Genomic DNA, 25,816 nt, shown 5'->3' on the forward strand with positions numbered 1-25,816 from the left:
GAAACAGCCAGACGGAATATAGCATTGCAAGAGATCTTCTTAAACTACCACCACCTCTGTCCTATTGTTATAGAATGAGCAGCTAGCAAACATGAAGTTCTCTACTAATAGTTCTGTGACCTAAATTAGAAGGTCACTTACGCATTAGAAAATAGGTCTAAGCCAGAATGTTCCAGACTGTATCTGTCACTGAAGGTATTGTGTGACCAGTGAACTGCACCTTTGACAGGACGCCAGTGTTCTGAGCCCCACAAACCAGAGTGGACCCATGATATACCTCAATGTGTCCAAGAACACTTCGGCTGTTGGAATTAGTGTACGGTATTTGCACAGCCTTAAAGAGCGGCAAGAGAGCAGATTGATCTGCTAAGAACTCTGAGGGATTCAAAAACTTTTAAAGAGACAGAGCATTGCTCGGACCCTTTTAAGGCAACAGAAAACACCACTGAAGTCACTGCCATATGACACTGATTCTAAGGTGCTAAACAGAAGCTATTTCTTTGGCTAAAGCAGGGTATTTGTAATTTTAATCAATGAGGAATGGGTAGGAAGGTATGAGACTCTGGTATGCTCGTGAGCTAAACACAGCACATCTGGAGTTCAAGAAACACCATAACAATGTTGGGGCATCTCCGAACAGTCACATACAGGGACATGCATAAGGATGATACATATTTAGAAGCAGCAATATGGACTCTTTAGCATGTATCATTTCAAATGGGGCTATAAGAAAAAGGTAAACTCAATCAAAAGTGTGCCAATAAGACATCATTTGCAGGCCAAATACTTTGCCAGTCCCAAGCTCTGGAGGTTGCAGAGAAAGGAGGGGTTTTTGCCTAAGGGTAAAGGAAAAATTAAAAAGGGAAAGAGAACAACCCAGAGGGACAGGTCGTTTCAGAAAGCCTGAAAGTTTTAATACGAGATGTTAACAGTATTAAACAACCCCTAATGTAACAGTTAAAATCTGTGAAGGAGGAAAAGGCCTTGCTACAACAAACATTACTCTAAACAGTGAAATATTTAACATGGAAAGCAACTTATTCCCAGAAAGAGGCCCTTACTTATAAAAAAAGCTGACACAAATTTAGCTCCTACCATAGGTCTTGCCTTGTCCAAAGCATTCCTTGGCAGCACACTCCCAAATATATTCCTGCACCTCGCTTCTATGTGGATAGACTACTGTTGTTTGCAGAGTTAAATTAGCAGAAGTGTACATTTAGAAAGAGAATGAATCAATTTATACACACATGCCTTTGTTATTCAACAGTGACAGCTACTCCTTCCCACCAAGTGCTGACCTGGAAAAGTTTCTGGAAGAGAAAAACTTGAGTAGGTGGATTAAAAAAAACAAAACAAAAAAACCCCAAACCCACACAACTCAGACACTTTTTTTTTTTTTTTTTAAGTTACATTTGAAGTGTTTGTTCTGTGAAGGGCCTAGTCAATAAATGTCAGGAATGAGATAATTTTTTTTTAAATCAACTGCTTGCTAACAGCAAACCCTACACAATCCTTTTCTATCATATTCTAGAGAAGACGTGCTCACACATGAGGAGAGCAAAATGCTAAGCTGCAACGCAGCTCAATAGGAAACACTTTTCATACAGTCATGCAACTTGTTTGTGGATGCGTAACAGAAACTAGGAATAAAACACTTCTATAGCAATGCAGTATTACACTCCTAACTCCCTGTATTTCATTCTGGAATAGATTACTGCTAAAAATAAAGGAATGTAATAGCTGCAAGCCAACCACCTACTTCAGAAGGCAAGGAATGCTGCCAAGAGAGAATGACGGCAACATTATTCCACCACTGCATTTTCAAAAAAACAAGCATTACAAAATATGAATTAAGCTAAAACATGCCTTTCTCTCCAATTACCGCAACATGGGACTTTACATATAACCTTAAGCCTCCCATTAACCCCCCTAATCAAAGGGAAGAAAAAGCTGACTTTTTGTGTCCCCCCCCCACCCTGCTCAGTAAAAGCTAGGGAAGAGAGAAGCAAAAGCATCCCCAGTTCCCTTTCTTTCCCTGCTGATTGGCCTCCTATATATCATGCATTTCAAGCCCTTTCAAGTCATAACCTTTTCTTACAAGCCTCCTTTCTGACTGTGCAAAGCTCAACAAATGCACTTACTCCTCAGACAACAGTTGTAGAGAAACCCTTTTATTTTACACTACTGAAAATACTTCTCCAACTGGATGTTACAGCTGAATACCCATTCAGCACTTCACTATCTAAAGAGCTAACTTTTACCTACAGAAAATATATTTTGCTACATACAGCACCAAACCAAGACTTTCAGACCTTTCGTAAGACAGATACAATTAATAACATGATAGCGAAGGCTATGATAGTGATGTATCTGAGGCAGAAATAAGTTTCTAAGATCCCATAGTAAATGCTGTACATTTTGGTTTTCCTTCCTATTGTTAAAAGCTGGTTACTCTCACACTTGCCATTCCTGCTAGTGCTCCATTTGTTTCACCTTGCATGTATTAGTTTTCCCTAGTTGCATTAATTTCCTCACACTTCATAGCGTCATAAGTGAAGCAGTGTGACATCAAGCATACATACCTCATCTGTCCACTGTTTCTTGTGATTCTGAAAGGTGAGCACCTGGGTCAAGATTCTCTCAATAGGAGAATTATGTCCTACAAGGGCCACAAATTTTCCTCAAGTGCATGTTTTCAAAGCTATCTAGCTGCCTGTCTTGGACTGTGGCAAATCTTCCACCTAAGTAACTATATCAACAAGAAGACTGAGTTAAGATTCAGTTTTGCTCTAATCCAACAAGCATTATAGCTGTTCTTCTATTCTGAATGTTACCAAGTTTTAAGTAAGACCACATATAGAAACTTGAAACCAAACTGAGCTACAAAAAGAGATGTCTCAACTGTTCTACATTCTGCTTTGTCTGCTATGGTTACCAACAGGCCACAAACACATGAAAAAAACCATACACAATGAGAACAGCTAATGCTCACAGCAAACTTGAAATAGCAGCATGGGAAACTTAACTTTCAGTTAGTACTTGAAGCGAACTGTCAGTAGTGACAATCCAGACCTAAAAACAAAGCAACATAGTTTAGGCCATACAGTCTATTAAAAACAGTAGTAATACACTATCCAGATCTACAGAATCTTCTCTTAGCAAACATTTAAAATAGGACTTGATGACCACTGAAAAAAGTTAGAAAAAAATAATTTTTGGACTGGTGCAAAAGACTGATTTTTTTCAGAACTGCAGGGAGAAAATCAGGTTAACTTTAGTCTACAACACAGCGATTTTTCATCGTTGTTCCTGAATATATTACATGAAAAGACTTAATTCCAGAAGCCATGTACTTAAGCTAAAATAAAGTTAAGACTACTTCCTGAAAACACATTCCTTTATCAAATTTAACATTTTCAGGTTTTTTGCTTATTCCTTTTAAAGTGCAAAATAAATCACTCCAAGCAAATAATCAGGAACAGTTTATTGTGACACTGGCAGCCTTACCTTTCTCAAGTAATATGGAGTTCTCTGATTTTTTTTTTACCTGCCAATTTAAGTATTTCATCTACATCTGCATCGTAACTTTATAAAATTTCTTAAATATCTGCATCTTTTCACCTGATTTAACACAAAAACAGAAGCAAAAGAACAAACTCTTGGAAACATAAGGAGTTGTATCATGGCAAATGTATTCTTTAATAGAAAGTAAGAAAAACTTCCCTACTGACCTTTATTCAGAATGAGGAAAAAGATAAATATCCACAGCTCTTTGTTCCATTTGGTAGGATTTTAAGATCCATCTATGCATGTATAAGCACAGAACACACTGTTTTAGCCACACTGGAACCACCTAAACAGAGATTTTATGTTCCATAGTTTTTACATGCATTCCATCCTTGGTGTGCTGATTATAGTTCAGGGATTCTGTTCTTCATCTACAGCAGTTTCAATTTAAGAATACACCATAAGCCAACTTAGAGAAACATCCATTAGTTGCTAATAGAAATAATCACAGGAAGGTCTCACAACAGTTTACTAAAACATTAAGGTCTTTTTTAAATCACGGTTTTCAAATATAAAAATTGGATTTTCCCTACGACTGAAATATATTTACATGAACATTTTAAAAAGATGGTCTGTAATTTAGATCTAATCACTGTCATCTGAACCACCTTCAGACCCCTCATCGTTGGATCCTTCTGGTTCAGATTCGTTACCAGATCCTCTGCCAGAACCCTCGTTGTCAGATCCTCTCTCAGAATCTCTGTCTGAGTCAGCACTGCGAGAAGCTGGGCGAGATTCATTTTCTGAACCACCGGAACGACTTCTCCCCGACTGTACAGACTCATTGTCAGACTGCTCCGAATCTGACCGCCTCCTTTTTCTGGCCGACCTGTCACTGTCAGAATCTTCCTCAGATGGGTGGACACTGGACCTCCTCGGACTACCTGCCTCGCTACCAGATTTGTTTCTGTTATCAGAATCACTATCAGAAACAATGCGTTTACTGTGCTGCTGTTCCCCATCGTCTGAATCACTGTTGCTATTCCTAGCATGTCTGTAGGGAAAAGAAAAAAAATCCAGTATTAAAAGATGCTATCCTTAGCTTAAAAATAAAATGAGACACCAGGATTTGAGTAATGCTAGCGTTATCAGAATGAGAAGAATAGGTGGAATTAATTTGCAATGGAAAGTGATGTTGTGAGTACAATGAAAGGCTTCTCATTATCTTCGCATTATCTCATTATTATTAACACTGCAGTTTCTCTTGAAAGCATGTGCTGAAACTTTAGTACATACAAAGTTAATTAAAGTTCTTACCCATCATCAGCAATTTTGAGTTTATCCTCATCAGAGGAATCATCACTTGATGAAATGATGGCTTTTGATTTGATCTTTCCTTTCATTGAAGGAGGCAGACGTTCTGGTTTGGGCTGTACAGGGGAAAAAACAAAGGGCTGCTTGTTCATGTGGCTGGTTACAGCATAGTGCCCAAATGTAGAAACGTATTCAGAAAACCAGACATGCTTTTAATAGTTATTGTAAAGACATTAGATCAAAATTTTCCATTTACTATCACTTTATTCTAGATGGCTTTGGAAATATCCTTTTCATCCTTGAAGCAGCTATATCAACAGGGGAGGAGGACAAAAATAGCTCAAAGGCAGCATGCTACAAGAAGTTTTGTTGTAATTTTCAACATTAATAAATCTCTCTTGTCTAGGGTAATGGTGAAGTCCAAATGCATATTTAGAAAGTGATGCAGTTATTCAGGGTTTAACTTACAGCCTTCTTTTTCTCTGCTTTGGGTGGACGTCGTTTTTTAGGTCTTGGACCATTTTCATGTTCTTCATCATCACTCCCTTCATCTGCCTTCTGGGGTCTTAAACAGAAACATATTTTATATTACGTAAAGCATAACATCACAAAAAAAACTTACACATGCAAAAATATCAGTCTCAAGAAATGTCTTGTTGATCAAGTGTTACTCATACGTCTTTCGCAGAGCGGCTGTTTAAGTCTTATAATGTGCATGTGTAAATAAAAATTAATCACGTAACCTCTTAACAGTTCATTTTTTTTAGTCATTACGAAAGACTGCATGAGAATATACCTAAAAGCCATACAGTTACTCAGGGAAGTCTAACATTAAAGTATCAGTTACCTCCTCCTCTTCTTCTTCTTTCTCTCACCCTCCTCTTCTTCCCCATCTTGTTCACTACCACTGCCCTTCCTCTTCTTTTTCTTTCTAGATACGGGCAGATCTTCATCACTGTCATCGTTGACGAACTCATCAAATTCCCCTGCTCCTTTTTTGGAACGCTATAATAAATAAAAGCCCCATAATACAGCCTATTATTCACCTTCCAGTTAAAAAGCTACCACAAAACAATTCAAAATAGAAACTTTTTCTCAACATGTTTTTGAAGATATGAAAATACCGACATTCTTGTGCCAACTTTCCCATAATCTCTAGATTGGTGTCATTAAGAAACTGATTCCAAGTTTGCACATAATAAAACAATCTTCTTCAGTTATTTTAACAATTGAATAGAACAGATTTTGGTGATGCCATCGTGTTTGGAATTTTTAAGTATTAGCTTCCAATTTTTACATTTTAGTATTAAACCTCACTCAGTGGAGCCCAGAAGCTTGAAATTAAAAACTTGTGCTACTGCAAGAGACCATATATCAAAAGGGGAAAATGAAGGTGATTTTTTTAAAAAAAAAAAAAAAAAAAAAATCTGTTCTACCCTGCCTCCACCGCCACCACGTTTTTTCTCCTTTGATCCTTCTACTTCACCCGTGAACATGAGAATATTCTTTGTTTTCTCCACATATTGAGCTCTTTGTTCCAGAAGTTTCTTCTGTTCTTCTTTTTCTCTTAGGCGCTTCTCTTCCTGAAACAGAGAGAAAACTAACCATCACTATTGTATTTGCAGCATCGCCGTGATTATAATTGCAGCCATATAAATTATTTGCTGACAAGAAGCTGGAAAATTGACTTTTGACAGTCTATATCACAGCAGAAGGTCCACATGGCAAAAAAAAAAAAAAGTTTTCTACAAGCCTATGTCAGAGTAGGCAAAAGTCCAAAAGAACTGTTGCACCAACTGCTTCCTCATCCAGCCTGTCACTACAGAAATTTGACGGCAGACCTTCTGGGGCACCAATCTTATTTCATTTAAAAAAAAAAAAATCTGTTTCTGAGGCTACGGGAAAGAAAGAGTGAGTATCACCTGTTAGCTACAACATTTTCTGCTAGCACTTACTATAACTAAGAAAAATAGCTACTAGACATTTTATCAGTAACACCAGGTGCCACCACAGAGCAAAAAGGACATAGATAGGTATACTTTTAAAAAAAAAAAAGCATACTTTCAAAACATAAAGCATACTTTTAAAAGGATATAGTATACAGAATGTAACAGAATAAAACCTGTTCTTTAAGTAGTTTTTGGCGAAGCAGCTCCTTTTCTTGCTCTTGCTTCGCACGCAGCTCCCTCTCTTCTTCATCCTGCTTGCGTGCCCGAGCTACATGATACTGGGCTTGACTGAGTAAGTCAGAGCATTGCCTGTAACATGCAAAGTTTTTAAGTAAAGGAAGGTGGCAGGCACACACTACAAGAAGAAACAGTTTTATAAAGGGCATGCATTACAACACTATGTTCATATCACCAACCAAGAAAAAAAAAAAAGCTACTTCAAATAGCACAATACAAGAGTAGTATAGATTTTCTGAGTAAACTAAAGCACTCTCTAGTAAGATAATTTATCTTTAAATTGCAATATACAATTTCAGAACATCTTGTTTCACACTTAAAATTTAGCCATTCATATACAAAAAATCCCACATGAACATAAAAGGAATCATCCCAACTAACTTGGACAGCTTCAGAAGTATGGTTAATAACTTGTATTTAATCACAGCATACTGGCACACCTAATCAGAAAGGTAGGCAGAAATTCTATCTTGAAAAACCCAGTTGTGTAAGAGTTAAGGTTGCATAACGTGTTCACATGTTTCATGAAACATTAAAGCAAGGCACTTTCAATACCCTTTTAGCTAATGTTACAATGACATTTCTTTTAATATTAAGATCAAAATTTTCTTCTCTGTACAAAGTGCTTTAATGATACCCATTTAAGATGTACAGTGCATGATGGCCAACAGATGTTATTTGTATACGGCTATGAAAATCTTAGAAGTGTGTGCAATAAATGAAACACAGAGCATACTGAGTAAAAACCTAAGAAATAAGCTTACAAGGAACCTGATTTGAATAGGCTTATGTACAAACTCATTACCCTGAGCAAAAGGTAAAGCAGACTAGACTCTGCAAAACTAAAGTTTTTCATGTTTCAATAACTGATCCATGCTATTCACCCTTGAACTACCTCAAAAAATCTCCATGAAAGCAAACCTGTTGTTAGATTATTATGTTTAAAGTCAAAACAGTGAGAGCTAGAGATGTTTAAATAAACATCGCTGCACTCTCATTGATGGAAAACTTGCCATTAAAACATGAAAAGTTTTGCAGGCTCCAGCTAATGGCAGCACCACATGTTGAGAGTTTCAGACTACACAAAAATGTTAGAAAGCAAAGACAGGAAAAGAATGAAACAGTAATAGGGAATAACCCTGCACTTGTGTTTCTGCTGTTCTAAGAAACTGTCAGTTGAAATTTTGGAATCCAGTTTTAGCATGAAAAAACAAGACAAAAATATTCCACTTGGTATCTGAATGAAGGATTTGTTTGTGGTTTTTTTTTTTTTTTGTTTGTTTTTTTGTTTTGTTTTTTGTTTTTTTTTGTTTTTTAATTCTTTTACCTGGCTTCTGTAGCAGCAAGTGCCAAGTCAAATCTCATCTTATCACCTACTTTACTCAAGTAACTGAAGTACCTGGAAGAAAAAACAATGAACAAAACTAAGCAAATATGGCATTACTTACATATTTATTGTAATTTTGCCTCAAAATAAAGCATTTACTCCTGAATTACCATCCTATAAAACTCAACAGATAAGGAAACCTTACCAATTTTCTCTGTGTGCAGCTCCTTATAATACAACAGTATAAAAGTACATTCAGAGCTCCCCAAATATAAAACATTCTAAAAACACACTAGAGCAGAACAAAAACCCAGAAAAATTCTAAAGAGTGTTCTAAGATTTCATTTACTGGCTCCTAGCAATAAGGACATTGCGGACCCCAATAGACTTAGTCTTTATCTGTCACAGCTTAAAGTGCTTGAAACCAGCATAAGGAAAGGAAGGAAACTTATTTTTTAAAAAATCCTTTCAGAACAGCCTCCTTGAACTTAGTTGACTGGTCCTTGTGAATACAACATACCTTCAAGTGGATGGGTACACTATGATCATCAGTGTTTTGAAAACAGTTTCTGCAATTCATTTAAAGGAAAATAACTTTCTGACTTGCAAGGTTTCAAGTTTCTTCCCATATTCCATCAGAGACATTTTTAATGAAGTGTTTTTGTGCTAGACTGAACTCAAATTCTTGTGCATATGAAGAAAATAATTCTTTGCTCAAGTTTTAGACTATGGAAAATATTTTTCAAAATGTGCTAGACATCTGAATTTTTAGTTAATGTGTACAAAATAAAGGCTTTCATGCAACTTTCTCAAGACAATAAATAACAACATTCTAAATGAATTTATGTTAGAATTTGGTTTTGAATGTTTAGTTTGCATTATGTAAAGCAATAGAACTGTGAAATGCTTGCTTGTATTAAAGGCTTGCTTTAGTTAACAAAATTACTGAAAGGCAACATCTATCCTCAACGTAACAGCAGAGTTAGGAATGCATAAAGCAAGCTACAGCTACGTACACCAGCAATACCTAGGAGTACAATAAATGGCCGAGAGCTTTACTTCAGAGATGGTGACAATTTAGATCAATCGCACTGTTTTCTGCCCAATTTTTTTTTTTTTTTTTTTTTTTTTAAAAGAGAACAAAAAGATCTCAAACGCACTTAAGAAACTGCTTCTGTTCTTAAGCTATGAGAGTGCTTAGGCTTTACTTGCCCACAGGAGGGCGAAATTAGTGTTCAAGGACTACTAGTCATTAACTAGGTATATACAATATAAATAGATTTGCTTTCGAGTCTTATAGGTTGTTTTGAAAGAAATCATCAAGAAAAGTATTAAATTCGTAGAACAATTTTCAACATTTTTTTCAACTATGCTCTTCCAGGAAGAAGTGCATCTTGGTCACAGTAATACAAAACCATTTGAGAAATACATATTGGCCACCTGGCCAAACAAAACTGGGTCTGGAGCAAAGTCTGAATAAGTAGTTTTGTCAGGCTTAATCTCTGTTTTCCTACCAGAAACTCTAGAATTCATAGAATCATAGAATAGTTTGGTTGGAAGGGACCTTTTAAAGGTCATCTAGTCCAACCCCCTGCAGTGAGCAGGGACATCTTCAACTAGATCAAGTTGCTCAGAGCCCCCCTCCAACCTGACCTTGAATGTTTCCACAGATGACTGACTTACATTGTTTCATAGGAGATGATTGCTCTTCTAACCAGATTTGTGACCTATACTGCAAATTTACTATACAGGAACAACAAAATAGATTATAATTATTAGAAATAAATCATTTTTACCTGTGGGCTAGCTCCAGTTCTTTCACAGCGTTAAGCACTTCCTTTAGATTGCTTTTTTCATCTTTCAGGACAGAGGTAGCTAGTCTTTGTAGCACTAAAGCCACATTAAACATCAGGACTGTATCACTTGGCGCTACATGCCTGGCCTGTAAATAAAAAGCATGTTTTTAAGATATGCTACAATGTGATACAGAGGTACACTGAAGCAACATACAGAGAATAAGCACCATTATTTCAATCCCAGACTACTGAATTTAAAGAGACACAAACATGCATCAACTTACAGTAATTTTATTTTGTGATATATGATACATTATATTCATACCTTTAACAGAGTTTGTTTGCATTCCTGTAATTTGCCACATTTGAAGAGTGCCCGGGCCAAATACAACAACACTTCAGTATTTTGATGCTTATAGAACTTTCTGAGGCAGTTTTCATACTGCAATAGAAAAAAAATCAAATTAATAGGTGACAATGGTTAGTTATTTTGGTTAGCTAACTCCAGCAAATGTTTCTGTTCCTAAAAAGCATTACTGCTAATACGCCTTTTGTTTTTTAAAGAAGTGTGTCATGCTACATGGATGCTTCCTTTTCCCTGATCACAAAATTCTTTCTGCTATTCCATTGCAAGTACCTGATTTTTCTGGAAACTAGCAGCAGTCCAGGAGGCTCTGTAGGTTTTAAAATACAATAGAATACTTTGCAAGTGCCACGTACTGTAACAAAGTCCAACAAACATGACTCATTTTAAGAGCACTCAATTATTCTCAGCAGTATGGGGGGGGGGGGATATCTATTTTCTTTATTCATACAAGATATTTTACAAATTGAAATATATTTAATGTAGTAATTCCATATACCTGATGCAATTAGTTAAAAAGAAATCCACACCTTTCAGATAACTCAACATCAAATTTGTTCTGTTCACCTAGCTGAAAAACTTGGCATGCCAAGGGATATCTATATAGTTGTTCTAAAGTGTAAAAGACTTGTTACTATATAGGTTTTGTAGGTTTAGAATTAAAGCTTCAAACAGTTATGAAACTTATCCTTTTCAGTTACGAGCACCTTTCGTTTGACATACCCTTTTCTCAAGGAACCATTCACCCTTTCTAAGCCTTCAAAATAATAAGAAATACAAAGTAATTTTTATTTCCAGCTCAAATACAGAAACTGCCCTGAACTGTAATGCTTGAAGTCACTACTCTTGGATTGCACGGTGTTGTGAGCGCCGAATTTTCACTCACCTTTAAAGTCAAAGATTTTGTATTTAGCTTAAGTCTGCCTTGAATTTGTATGCTTTATGGTAGAGAATTCACTAGAATAATTGCTGTGGCTGCAGTAAGCTAGGCTATTAAATTCAATTTGTCTCCCTTTGAGTCCAATATCACGTATTTCAAACTGTGGCTTGTACTGACTGTATAATAGAACCCAGGGAACAATAAAACACCTCAGTAAATAAGCACATTTCTACTAACAGCTTTACTTAAATATATTAGCAAATGAGTACAATATTTTTCTGACAAATCAAAAGGTGAAAATTATATCCAGTTTCCCACTGTAATTCACTGCTTTTATACAACTGCTAAAATTAGGTTTGCATTAGGCTTTTTGTCAATAAAAACAGATAAGGTGTTAAAAAGACAACAGACCCCATTCAAACACAACAGAATTAATCTGATCATGTTATCAAAGCTTTTTCACTGTACTTCACTGGAGGACAGCAACTACTGAGGTCTTGCGTAAGAAAGGCCCAGTATCTCTTCCTTACAACTACCACCAAAAGCTTCAGGATAGTTCTAAATTAACTATTTCTGAGCCTCAACATGGACTCAATCTTAATGAAACAAGTTTGTTCTGAGCTGTCCAACATGTGTTTTTTTAGCTTACTTGTATGCCTTTGAACAACTAATTGAGTCGATTTAGTTAGAATAGGTTGATATTTGGAAGTTAGCTTGCTTGAGCAGGTTGAACTAGGCAACCTCAACAGATTTCTTCCAACATGAATTACCTTGTTATATTAACAGATGAAATAAATCCTGGCACAGTCAGCTTTTCAGACAGCTCTGATTGTTATTTATGCAATCATTTGCAAGAGAGAAAATAGGAAGTGTTGCTATTAAAAAAATCCCAGCAGCAAATTGCACTTACTTCCTTCAGCAACATCTGAATGTAAGTCACATACAGTAACTACACTGACTGAAACCTCTCTGACTAAAAATTAATTCTGAGACCAAAATTCTAACCCAATTATGTTTTAACACTGCTACCAAAAAAAAAAAGCATACAAGCTCGTAGGTGCTTTGTTACCCCTTACCCCCATTTGGCAGTTCGTTTTTAAATCTGGACTTGACAGCCAACAGCATGCTACAAATAGACCTGTAACTTGTTAAAATATTATTCAAAAACTTGTGCAGCTGCTATGACAGCAGAGAAACATCCAGAAGTCATCTAACCCAACACATTATGCAGTTCAATTTAGAGATGTTACCATCTGCACAGCACTGATGTACTGTTTCTGTTCTACGTAGATATGTGCCAAATTCAGCCACACATCACTGATATCTGCTGTTGCCTCTCTCACTTGGGCAAAAACATCACGAGCTTCACGGAAATATCCTTTATGTGCCAAGACAGCTCCTAAGGGGAAAGTAATATGTACAGTGTAAGCTTCCAGGTTCATATACTATGTACTCCTACCAAAGAAAACAAAATATTGCCTGAATAAAGTTCCTTATTAAAAACTAAGTGACATAGCTGCCATATGAAAGCTATTCTTTCCTGTGCTCCAGTACATTGCGTTCAGGCCCTGCAAAAACAATTCTATATTAAAGCATGAAACCTAAGAATATCATCACCTCTGAAGGAAAATTGGAGTCTAATATTCACCTATGCCATTAGCAGCATACAAATTCTTTGGATCATTTCTGAGTACTTGCTTGTAGATCGCTAATGCACGGTCTTGATGACGCTTCTCCTGCGGAAAGAAGTATCCCAATTGATCACTCATTTCTATAATGGGGTATTAAAAGATCTACCCAGAAGTTTTATGGACTATGAGATGCCAAATAGGCATCAAGACAAGGCTCTGAGTAGCTAAGAGCTTACAAAAATTAAATAAATAAAACCACACACAGAGCAGACCGATGCCCATTACCTTTTCTCTGTCTCTTGTGGGTTGATGCAGAGTCTGCAACCAGACGTTGCCAAGAGCCAGCATGGAATAAGTATCATTTTGTGTGGAGGGCTGTTTCAATATTCTTTCAAATTTCTTCTGTCCTGGACCCCACTCTTGTTTAGCCAAATGAAGATTGCCAATTAGAGACCAAGCATCCGGATGGTCCTAAATAAAAATTCACTGTAAGTTGCAAAAGCATCATTTTCCTTTGCAAGGTTACTTTTTCAAGTATAAAATGCTATTTTTCTTAAATAGAATTCCATATTAAAAAAAAAAAAAAAAACCAAAGAAAACACACAAAGAGCATATTACAGTAGTTCTCTCTTATTCCTCCAGTTTATGTGAACAAACAAAAAAAAATGCAACAAAAGGAAAATAAAATTTTAAGTTAGTATTTCAAGTGTTTTAACTTTAAACACTTAAAGAGTTACAAACCTGATTTATTTGAAGTGCTTCTTTAAACCAATCAGAAGCCTCATAAAAATTTCCTTTATCCCTAGCCATAGCTCCCAAGCGCAAGTAGCCTAAAAATAAAAATAGAAAATAAAACAAAAATCAGAAAACAGGTTAAAGGCATCTCAAACAAAGAAAATATTGGGCATGCATGAATTTCAAAAGCAAACTTTTTCTTGATCTGCTAAGGACAGCAAACATTAATACACCTTTCATATTCTATTCACAGTGACACACCATGTGAAGAGGAACATCCATCCACAATGGTGATACAGAAATTGCAGATTTCTAACAGTTAAAATAATGTAAATGTTTTTAATTGGTTTCATAAGTTAAAGATGATTGAGAAACCTCAAAGAAAGAAGGATACATCAGGTACATAATTCTCCTCCCTCCACTTTAAACAGCTCTCCCATCTCCACAAGCTTTGGGAAGAGTATCAGTTAGCAGGTGACAATGGAAAACAAGCAGGGAAAAGGCCATAGATTAGGCTGGGGCATGCTGTATGCTGCAGCTTGCTGAGCAAGGGCTACCACTTTGCCCTTGCAGCAAATATCACAGGTCAGCTACTTGGGGGCAAGAGGAATAGCAGAGTGAGGACAAAAAACAGGATGTCCCATAGAAGCTGTGCTAACACCCTCAACAGCCCTTCGTCCCTGGAGGAAGGCCAAGGTCCAAGATAAAGTGATTCTCCCAAAGGGTCTCTATTTCCACTCACATAGGTAGAATTGCAGAGCCTGGGCATATCAAGTGGATGGCCTTCTGAGTGCTGAGGTGTTAAGGCTTTGTTGGGAGTGGGGAGCAAGTAAGCAAAGGCATGCAAGTTTAGATAAGCTAATTTTGCTAGATTTTTGGAGTACAGTATGATTTACCAACAATTAGAAGGCTTAAAGCTGGAGACTGGACTATAAGGATGATGCAGGCCTTAAAAAAAAAGTACAGAAAATAGCGGGCCCCAAAACTGCTATGAAAAGGAGTGAAGACAGATATAAGGAGACCAGAAGACACTGCAAATGGGAAGATTTTTGGTATCATAAGGAGGACTGTGGAACTAAAATACCAAATTTTTCTTACAATCAACGTAATTAGGATGTTCTCTTAAAATGTTTTTATACAGCTTTTCCGCTTCATGAAATTCACACATCGCCTCATATAGTCTGGCAAGGTTATAGGACGTTGTTACAGAGATAGCATTGTAATAATGCTCATCATGTTCAGCTTCTGCTTTTGCACGATCCAGTGATGCCAAAAAATATTTCTAAAGTATAAAAAGAAAAAAGGAATAAAGCACTCCAGAATATTCTTAAAGGAAAACTTCTGGGTGATCAAGAAACTCAATTCAAACTTAGAGTAATTACATACCTTTGCTTCTCCCAGGTTTCCCAGCCTGAAGTGCAGAGCACCCACATTATTTAAAATCTCTGGTGGGACATCAGCCTGTACTTTCTCTTGCAGAATGCGTGTGGCTGTACCATAGGCTGACAGTGCACCCTTTACAAAGGGGAAGTGGATAAAAGAAATAAAGAGAATGAGCTCTATGTGCTCTTAATAAAAGCACACACATAATTCACCAAATGTATCATTATGATACCTGTATATCAGTCTGTTCTAGAATTTGAGCTAGCTCAATCCAGGCCTCTACATCATCAGGATATTGTTCTGTGACTTTCTTTAGATGTCCCTGAAAAACAGCAGAAAATAATTATGCCTCTTTGTGGACACACAAACTGTTTTAAAAAATATAAATAAAATCAAAAGAAAGACTGAAGGTATTAACATTAGAAAGATATATCATACTGCAAAAGAAAACATCCTAAACATCCACACAATTTGGTCACAAAAAAATTGCATTAGTTTCGTTCCTTGATTATCGTATTTTTCTGTAGAACGTAACACCTGCTTAAAGTCTTAGAGAAGCAGAAACTATTACACCAACATGAAAGACTAGAAAAGTGATGTCTAACATTTTTTACATTTATTTACCCAACATTAGATTTAAAAACCGTTTCATTTAAAAAAAAGCATAACATTGTCCTTCCAGATAAGCTAAGCCAAGTGATTTCTGGAAATCACCAGCTAATTTGCTGTCTTCAGGAAATCACTAGCTAACTTACCATCTTCAGAGAATTTTAGCATACATGGGAAGAATTCTGCCCTTTTCATAGTACCAAATACAAACGTAAGGCTGGGGCTCCTCTAAATTCCTGAACTTGCTTTAGCCAAAGCCCAGCAGGAATCTCAGTTCTCTCCAGAAGCTGTGACTCCCCATAGTTAGGGGGAGCTCTCATGTCAGCCAATATTAAATATTCTATACCTACAGCCAAGTAACCTTGAGTTTTATGCAACTTAAGGTACAGTCTGATTTTAAGTCTGATTTTCAAGTTCTACTCTCGTATGTAAAAGTATTTTGCTTCTGCCAGTACCACTCACCTTCGCAATGTCCCGTTTCTCCTGGTCTTCTGAAGCTGCATAAAGAGATCCAAGGATTTTCATAGTCTCATAATTGTTAGGATAGGCTTTCAAAACTTTTTCAAAGCACTGTGATGCATTCTCTTTGTCCCCTCGATAAATGTACATTTGACCCAATCCAAAAAATGGAAGTACAAAAGAAGATGAGGCAAACTGAGTGGCCTGGTAATAATACTGGAAAGCTTGATCATAATCCTCCTAATTAAAAAGAAAGTAAATAAAGAACAGGTAGTGTTTTCACAGGTAAGCTTTGTATGAACTTTTATAACAGAATTTTAAGTGAAATATCAAAGGGGGCTTTTAAAAACTGCCCTACCTGTACATGAAAAGACCTAGCCAGCTGATAACAACTCTCTGCCTGCATTGCTTCAACTTCTGTATTATGGAAAGCATGAAGAGCCAAGTGTTGTACTTTACCATAGTCCTGAAAAAAAAAAAGTTAAATGAAATTTGAAAGCCTTCACTTTATTTATGGTCAAGTGATTTATTATTTAAAGAATAGCTGGAAAACACAAGAAAGCTTTAACCATAGCACTGACTAAATTAACAACAGATTTAGTTTTAGTGGTTACTGTTCTTTTCTCTATTTCATATTTTAAAGCATGGAAGATGGGGGAGAGAGGGGAAAAAACAAAACCAACAACCAAAACCTTCAGGATACAAAGGTGACCTTGACTTAAGAAATAAGTGTACCTTTTCTTGGCTTTCTTGAGAAAAGTTTATACAAAATTTAAGTCAAAAACTTTACACTTGTCCATCTAGATTAACAGTTCCATATTAGGCACCACTTAGCCTGATGAAATGAGATTGAATCTAACACCAGAATCTTTGCTGTTCAGAGGTTATTAATTATTTAACTGTAAAATTCCTTATAACTCTTACCTTCTTGAAGAAGAAGTGATTAGCCAAGTGATTCAACACCATTGGATTACTGGGATCAATTGTGTAAGCCCTAGAGAGGAGCTGAACGCCATTCTTGATGGAATCAGCCTAAATGAAACATTGACAGGTATCAGCAGCATCTCAATAGCTGTATCTTATTAAGATTTTCAAAACTGTTCTTCAGTCTAGGCTGCTGCAGGAACTCTGACAAAACCTTGCTGAGTTCACAGAAAAAAGTAAATTCAGCTACTAGCTTTTCTCCCTGGAGCATACAGATGGAAAATGAAGCCACCACAAAGGGATGGAAAAAAGCAGAGCAGGACTTTCTAGAGGGAAAAAAAAAAACAACAACAACTTAGTCTTGGTGTCCTTTGACATTACACACTCACACCCTGATAGCCTTCCTTCTACTGTTCAACGTTCACCGTTCCTATTCAGTTTAGGTTTCAAGCTTTTACAAAATTCGTTCATCAGTGACATGAAAATATTTTCATATTCAAACTCTAAATAAGAACTTCAGATGTTGAATTAAGAGCTACTAGAACTTAAGTTCTAATTTAAAAAAAATCGAAGAAGTTTGTGATGTTTACATAGGGATATCATTATACCAACTACTATTTTCTAAAGAAACTTCACTGCTTAAAGAAAGTTTTCCATGGGTACAAATTTGATTTACCTACAAGTCCAAATCCATAACTTATAAAATAATTGCTATTTATTTGGGACACCCATGAAATCTATATCACAAGCACGTCAACTTAAATCTGTATTTATTTCTGAACCGAAACACCAAGAATGGTATCTAGTAAACATGTAACATCTGTGCTTTACTTCGCAATTATTATGAGCAGAAAGCTATTATTGAACAGATTAGGTTTTATGAGGTTGAGACATAATGATGAAGTCAAACAGGCAGCTAAGAAACACAATTTCAGTTTGAAAAGGCACTATCTTTCCAAACCTAGCATACAGCATACCTTGATTAGGAGATATTGAATCATTGTTGGTTTAATTTTCAAAGGCAAAGAGGCTTTATAATCACACTATGTATATGTCTGAGTTCTCCAATAATTTGAGTCTCAAACAATTTCAACCAAATCAAATAGATGGTTAAAGGTCTGAAAGCTCCTAAGCTCTTTCATTAAAGAAACCAGAAATAAGACAGACCTCAATGTGAACACAGAGTAATCTCAACCCTGATTTGACATCAGAACATCTTCTAGGAGGGAGAAACATTAGAAATATTTAAGCACAGAAAAGATGTCAATTAGTAGTTTGCAACTCAGAAAGAATCTTTTCCCCAGAGGAAGTGTTCTCCCTCCCCCATGTCAGCTCTTCAATGTTATACTAACTTTGCTGTGCAAGTTGTGAAAACAGTCTGAAGTAAAGCACAGATTATACATTTCTTACAAAGAACAAAAACCATATTTGAGTGGGTCATCTTTTAACCGCAGCTTTTCGAAGCTTAAGGTGAGCAGGCTCATCCTTTGGCTTCAGTCAAAAGACCTTCAGGGGAAAAAAGAAAGATACCAGGTTTCATTAGTTTCTTGCCCATGGAATTATTTATTAAAAGTTGACTTTAGAATATTTTTGGTTGTCTCTGTAGTTTTAGGAAAGAAAAATCTCTTGCTCACATTTTTCACAATTCTTCATGGAAGTCTTAACAGTTTTGGTTTTTTTTTTCCCATGATGTAGTAAACTAAGTAATTTTCAGACACTCTGTGCTAACAGAAGATCTTCATAGGGAGCTATGTGTTCTACACATAGCATAACACTAAATTTTAGCAACATACAATTACGTAAGATTTTTTTTTCTTTAAAAAACTTAAAGGTCTCATCCTCCACTGGTAAACTCCTTAGCATGGATTAACCATCTCAGATCTTATGATCCCAATTAAGCTATACAAGCATATGTATTTTTCTAGTGATACATCATCTAGAGAGGTAAGATCACCACTTTATCGTAGTTTCATCAGCCTAGATAAAATTTGTTCTTGCCTACTGTTTGGTTTACCACATGGCATGCCTGTCAAGGCAGCTTGAATACAACTTTAACACTTGTTTGAAAGCTCATGTTCCTTAAAGCCTAGGACTAATCTCCTGGGACTACACCTTTCACTCTGACCTTCCTGTTAGCATGATGCTCTTTCAAAAAATATTCCTGATGCTCCGGAATAGAGCTGCCATTGCAAATGAGGTCTCCCAAATATCTGAGGACTTTCAGAGCAACTTGAGTACAAACTGATTTAGTTAACCTTCACAGAGTCTCAAATTACTAAGTAAGGCTGGCTACTATTGCTCATTAAAGTAAGATTTTGAAATCAGCACTGTCGTTTTGTTTTGGTTTTTTTTTAAGTGATTGGACATGCATTCACACATCTCACCACGGATTTTTATTATTTTAATTAAAATAGTTAAGCTAGCACTGTTTTTCTGCACTTAACACCTCTATAAGCAACAGAGTTGAAGATTTTTAACAATAGAAGAGTTATTCAGAATGTGCTGTTCACATCACAAGTGCGTATCTATAACATCATTCAATAGTGACACAGACTTAAAATGATTTAACCACAAAAGCTATTACCCCTTTTAAAAACTGGACTACCTTTCAAAGGATAAAAAAGGTTCCTTTTTCAGATAAGAAGAAAGTAACTGAATATGGATTCGTGTTAGGTCAGACCTACCTCTTTATTATTGAGTTCCAGAACAGCCAGTCCAACCAAAGCCCCTACGCATTTTGAATTGAGCTCCAGAGCCCTGCTGAACGCTAAGCGAGCTTTTTCCAACTTGTTCAGTTTCACAAAGCAGTGGCCCATACCTAATCGAACCTCAGCTAGAGAACAAAATGACACCATTCAGAATCCCAAAATTTCAACTTTATGACTTTTTTACATTCTGGACATCAATTAGAGTGAAAGCAGAATTTTTAATATTTCTTTGAAACCTCTAAGCCATCTAACTATTTGCTGTTTTTAAAGGCAGCCTCCCACACTTGGCAGATTAGCAAGATCACTTTAACAGATTAGCAAGATCATTTCTTCATACACCCCAGAACATTGGTCTATATCTCCAAAAGACTCAGATACTAAACAAATAAAAAAATTACTTTTATGGAATACAGAAAGGCATTAAAAAATTTGCCAGATGAAAGGGCTAGAAATTTCTTAGGCATGGTAAGTTTACCTGAGACTAGCAGGCCTTCAGAAAACACAGAAAAATAAACAAGTTAGCTAGACATTTCTCCTCAAATGAACAACTGACTCACTGCTAACAAAATGCTGTTTATTGTCCTCTAACTTCCATGATCATGTACAGATGAACTAATACAGAGAATTCACATCATATTGCCCTTTCAGACTGCCTGTGAACTAAGAATGTAGAGACATCTATACACAGCAATTCAAATCTGCGTCTGTGTGAAAAAGGGGAGTGAATGCAAGATGTTTGTTTAAAAGTAAGGCTTAGCATTTCTAAATCCACTTTCGCAGCAGTGATTCTTATGCTAAACCAGACTACAGAATACGCATCAACTTCACAATAAATTCTTTTTCAGATAGGTTATGGCAAAGTATCCACATGTCTCAAGAGACTTTAGAGTATTTATGATCCTAATGCAAATACCCTGAACTAATATCTCTAAATCACATGTATCGCTTTTACAGCCATTACTGATAGCTTTCCCAGATTGTCGCACTAAGAAAATCACACACCACCAGGAAAACTCACGTCATGCACTATAGGTAGAATTTTATTTCCCATGTCTTGTTTCATCATTAATGCTAATACATCATTTTCTTAATCCTTATTCCAAGAGCTCACAGATATGTTCTGCAACAGTCTTGAACAGCTCCCACCCTCTCCATACAATTTTAACTTCTCTTATATGCATACTTCTCATTTTTCTAATAGCTCTCTAAAAGGTAATAATTAGAAAAAAAAGAAAAGTATTTCCCTAAACACAATTTCCTTCTCTAACAATTAAAGAACACTTCAAGTCAACAAACACCTGAACTCCTCTATAATGAGGGCTGGGGTTTTTTTTGACAGATAGAGATCCCAAAAAAGCCCTTAGGTATTTGAATTAGGAAGACTTGAGTTAGTTTGCAAGCACAGCAAATACTTCCACTAGCAAATACTTTGTCTTACCTGGGCAACCTGGATTAGTACGCAGTGCTTTCTTGTAGTAGGCAAGGGCTCCTCTATAATCTTTCTTGTTGAAAGAAATGCATGCTTTACCTGTTATAACATACCAGTTACGATAAATCAGAAATATAAACAAAGCAGTCATAAATCAGAAGCTCATACGTATTATTTGGTAAACTTGTGCTGTGCTGATTTTGAAAAGTTACAGTTAAAAACTAACAGAAAATTCAGACAACTACAACTCTTATTATCTTTGATGATGTCACATATATGAAAAAAAAAAAAATCAAACCTGGGAACACATTAAATTTACATTTTCATGGTTTTCTGCAGAAACTTAATTCTTTCCCAGTCCAGATGAAAGACACTTTATAAGACTAGACTAATTACTGAGCAAATTAAAATACAAGTGTTACTGCCCACTGACCCCTCACTACTGGTATCTTCACCTTTGACAGAGTATACAGCTTCACTGGCATCATGAGGGAAATAAAAGTAGTTGGACTGGATGTACGCCCATGGGTCTCAGAAGATGCTAGCTAGCATTATACTTTTTTCCTAGCTCTTCCACCTACATATACTTCCCAAGGTTAAAATAATCTCTGTCATGTGTTTCTGGTCAAAAGCGCCCACTTCTATCATATTCTTTCTCTCTACTCATATACACCACCTCTTTTAAGCACATAATTCATTCCAAAACTCAACTGGAGAGACCAGGTTTTTATACAAATACCCATAAACTCATACCAAGAAGGGCAGGAATATTATTTGGAGACTGGTTGAGCACAAAGTGGAATTGTGCGTCAGCTTGGTCCATCTTATCACCTTCAAGCAGACAAAAGCAGGCTCTTCCCAACAGGTGATTCTAGATAAAGAAAAAAAAAAAATTGTGATACATTTATCTTAGTAAAATACAAACATTAGACTACGTGAAAGATTAACTGACTATGCTATAATGCTTTCTACAATTAATTTACTTCTCTTACCTCAGGAAGAAAAAAAAAAACAAACCAAAAAGGGTCTCTATCATCCACTTCTAAAGTTCCCAGCCCCCCAGAGTTGACTGACATAGTTCTATCAGGCGTCCCAAGTTAAAGACAATTACACCTGTTGGCACCGCACACATTTCAGATACTTACAAGTTTTGCTTACATGTACTACACTAGCAGACTTTAAAGCCTGAGCAGTTTCTATCTTCCCTTTAGTGAATCAATACTTGTTTTCTTTACAATCACTATATAACTTACAAATATGGATTTTTAAACAGATTTGGATTTTACCTGATCATACATGATAATTTTGTCAGCCATAGTATACAACAAGGTAGCTTGTGTAATGAGCTCCTTCTTGTTATCTTTGTTCTTCTCCTTTCGAGCCTGCTGTACATAGTATGCTGCCAGAGTATCCAGACACGTCATCTGATCTTTTTCATGGTCTCTATAGTCCAAGTTACCGTCTATGCGTGCAGCTTCCAACAGCTTCACAAAATCTTCTGTTTTCCCTTGTTTGTAGTATTCCAGCTATAAAACACACAGTTTTAATAGACAATACTACTCCAGCGAATAAGTAACATATCAAGTTGATGCTTTAGGTGTCACACAGATTCTTCTTCCAGAATGTAGGGATAAATCAGACAAAGGCATTCTGATACCACCAATTAGTTTTCTGTCTTCACCTCAGCTTAGTATTTTTATATTAAAACACAAGTCTTACAGCTATTTATAAGTGGAGAATCAACTGGTTTTTTTCCTCTGAACTTTTTTGACTTTTTGCACATTTCACCATATTTTCCATAGTATAGATACTGCCCCCTCCTTTTTTATGAAGTGCGTAATGAAAGGCACAAGTGAGGAAAACTATGGATTGAGGAAAAAAAAAAAAACAACTTAGAAAGCAGGCCTCAAGCAGCATTGTTTCATGAAAAAAGATGAAATTAAAATCTTAATATGCATATGTCAAATCAGAAATGTCTGGCCTAGACTCAGTGACTGAATAACCCCATTAAGTTCCTGTTCAGAACTCAGTTATCCCCGGTCATAAAAGGAAGGAAGTGGAAATTACTACTTGATTATCTGAATATAATATTTAACTATACAATTTGTATACATACTGACCGCTAAGGCAATCCATATGTGCAGTTGAGTGTGTTCCTGTTTCAGTATACTTATAACTTCATCACCCTCAGGTAACTGATCGAAGTCAAGCTCAATAACCTAGAATGAAACAATACAGATTTTCTTTTCACAAAGATTAACCATGTTATATATCATTGAGCTCAAAGGAAGCTGGACATTTCAGAGCACAAAACATAATTATTTGTGTTTAAACAAGGTTATGGACAAAGAAAAAAGTGATAATGTGTTGCATTCTGTACAAGACAAAACTGATGGCCTCTCACAAATATCAGAGAAAAGACAGCCCAATGTTTGGGATACTAGTCAGGGAGAATAGGCAGAGATGCTAGCAACTTCTTTCACTTTAGACTTCAGGCTCAGAATTTTTATAGTTGAGCTAATAAGCAACTTGACTGCACACCGCTGAGTTTCTACAACTTTTCCTACAGGTAATACAAAGATCTAGGATACAGTCAAAATCTTCCAAGTAATCAGGTGTCAGAGAATCAATACCTAAGACGTATCTCAGAGACCTGAAATTCTGTAAAGTCACCTTTATGCCCAAGAAAATTAAGAGATTATCGAAGTGGCAAACATTACAAAGGACTAAGTTTCTGAATATTAACAACCATAGCCATAATGAGCAAATGACATCAACAACTTTTCATCACGCAAGCACTATTTTGCAAGCACTATTTTCCCATGTTGATCTACTTTTTTGATATGGAAAATGAGGAAAAAGGAACAGATATTCTCAAGGTAGGATGTTTGGGAACACAATTTAACTGCCTGTTAGTTCACTTGCTCTTCAGTCATGCTGCCTTTAATATTAGTCATCTACACTACAATTTACTTTTACAGCATGGAAGAGGTGCAGTTGTTGTACCTAGGCTTGTACCTTGATTACTAATGCAGGGACTCTTTCTCTGAAGACTGGATTAGAGCAATTCAGTTTATAAGAGCTTATAGTTTGACTATGCAAAACTTGAGAGTACCAGCAAAAATATTTCTGCTACTACTGTTATTTTTAGTTTGAGTTTGTCTCACACAGTACCTCCTGTTTGACAGATAATCATGTTTTTAAATTTGAGCAACCCCCATCTACAAACTAAAATAGCTATTAATGAGAAATAGATATTACCAACACAGCAAACAAATATGGAAGTAAAAAAGGGCAGTAAAAAAAAATATATATATTTTATAGCAATCCTTAGTGATGAATTCAGAACTTCAGGATCCAAGGAGCCCTAGCCATAACTTGAACAGCAGCACCAGGATCAACTATTCATGTTGACATCTCATACAGAAATTTCTGTCACAAAGAAAAAAAAACCCCAACATGTAACCTACAGAGAGCAAAGTACCTTCGTGAGACTTAAAAACTCAATGGTAGTTGTATGGCAATTTGTTACGAGTATGGATACATATGTTCACAAAAAAAACATTCTTCAACCTATAAGCAGTACATTTCAATACCTTATTCAGCTATGGTATTAATTTAGCACCTGCTATGGAATGATTTAACTTCAAACTTTATAATACCCTGTAAATTTCCAAATACTTCTTTTAAAACTTTTTAACCTTGGCTTGTGACAGTCTACCTTAAATAAATAAGAGTTAATTAAAATTTCTAAACCCACATTGAAACAACTTTACAGAGTGGACCAACTGTCCAACCAGTGTCTATACGCTGATTTAGGAACACGTACGCTGCTTACAAATCAGTGCAGTCAAAAATAATCAGCGCCTAATGAACTAAGGAGAGAATTTATCTGGACAAGGCCACCGTACACAAGCACAAACTAAAGATTAGACACTGTTCCCTGCAGGGTCTTCACACCTGAGGGCTCCATATGCTTGAAGCGTATACAGCGGGAGAAGAGGCTGCCCCTTCTTCACAGCCGCGTGGTCCCAAAGGACCCCGGACAGCCTGCCCGTTCCCAGCGGCTCTCCTGCCCCAGCAAGCCACCGGGCAAGGGCAGGGAGGTTACAGCTAGCAGAGGGCAGACACCGTTCACCGAGGGGCACCGGCGAAGGCAGGTTTGGGTTTCTTTCCGCAAAGCGATACACCTGTGACCCCAGCAACTCGCTCCGCTCAGGGAAGGGAACGACGCTCCCCCTCGAGCCCGGGACAAAACTACGAGAGGAAGCAACAAACGCCCGCGCCCCGGCACGCGTCACACAGCGCACCCCTTCCTTCCCCCTTCCCGGGACCAGGCCGCGCCGCCGCCTCCCAGCCCCCGACTCACCTCATCGGTGTCCCGGAGAGGGATCTCAATAGACCCCCGCGACATGATGGCGACACCGCTGCCCGCCGAGCCGCCAGCACCCACGGCCCGTCCCGCGCGCACTTCCCCTCGCAAACACCGACTGACCCGGACGTGCTCGGGCACAGGGCGGGGGAGGCGGGCTGTCTCCGCCCCCGAGGCACAACTAGCCAATCA

General features: G+C 36.9%; 1 protein-coding gene across 1 annotated transcript; it reads right to left on the reverse strand.

Moving 5' to 3' along the window:
- Positions 1 to 3,675: 3,675 nt before the first annotated feature.
- Positions 3,676 to 25,728, reverse strand: CTR9 (CTR9 homolog, Paf1/RNA polymerase II complex component). Its single transcript, XM_068398314.1, has 25 exons — positions 25,622 to 25,728; positions 23,373 to 23,471; positions 22,539 to 22,778; positions 22,006 to 22,123; positions 21,262 to 21,351; positions 19,800 to 19,948; positions 17,116 to 17,223; positions 16,550 to 16,657; positions 16,195 to 16,431; positions 15,356 to 15,445; positions 15,127 to 15,255; positions 14,839 to 15,022; positions 13,747 to 13,835; positions 13,291 to 13,476; positions 13,023 to 13,110; positions 12,625 to 12,773; positions 10,456 to 10,572; positions 10,131 to 10,276; positions 8,335 to 8,406; positions 6,944 to 7,079; positions 6,258 to 6,404; positions 5,669 to 5,826; positions 5,290 to 5,386; positions 4,825 to 4,937; positions 3,676 to 4,561 (listed from the first exon to the last, which is right to left on the reverse strand). Exons 1-25 carry the CDS (start codon positions 25,664 to 25,666, stop codon positions 4,153 to 4,155), a joined length of 3,504 nt encoding a protein of 1,167 aa, XP_068254415.1. The 5' UTR covers positions 25,667 to 25,728; the 3' UTR covers positions 3,676 to 4,152.
- Positions 25,729 to 25,816: the final 88 nt, after the last annotated feature.

This window comes from Nyctibius grandis, chromosome 4 (assembly GCF_013368605.1).
Source record: "Nyctibius grandis isolate bNycGra1 chromosome 4, bNycGra1.pri, whole genome shotgun sequence".
In the NCBI taxonomy this organism is placed as follows: Eukaryota; Metazoa; Chordata; class Aves; order Nyctibiiformes; family Nyctibiidae; genus Nyctibius; species Nyctibius grandis.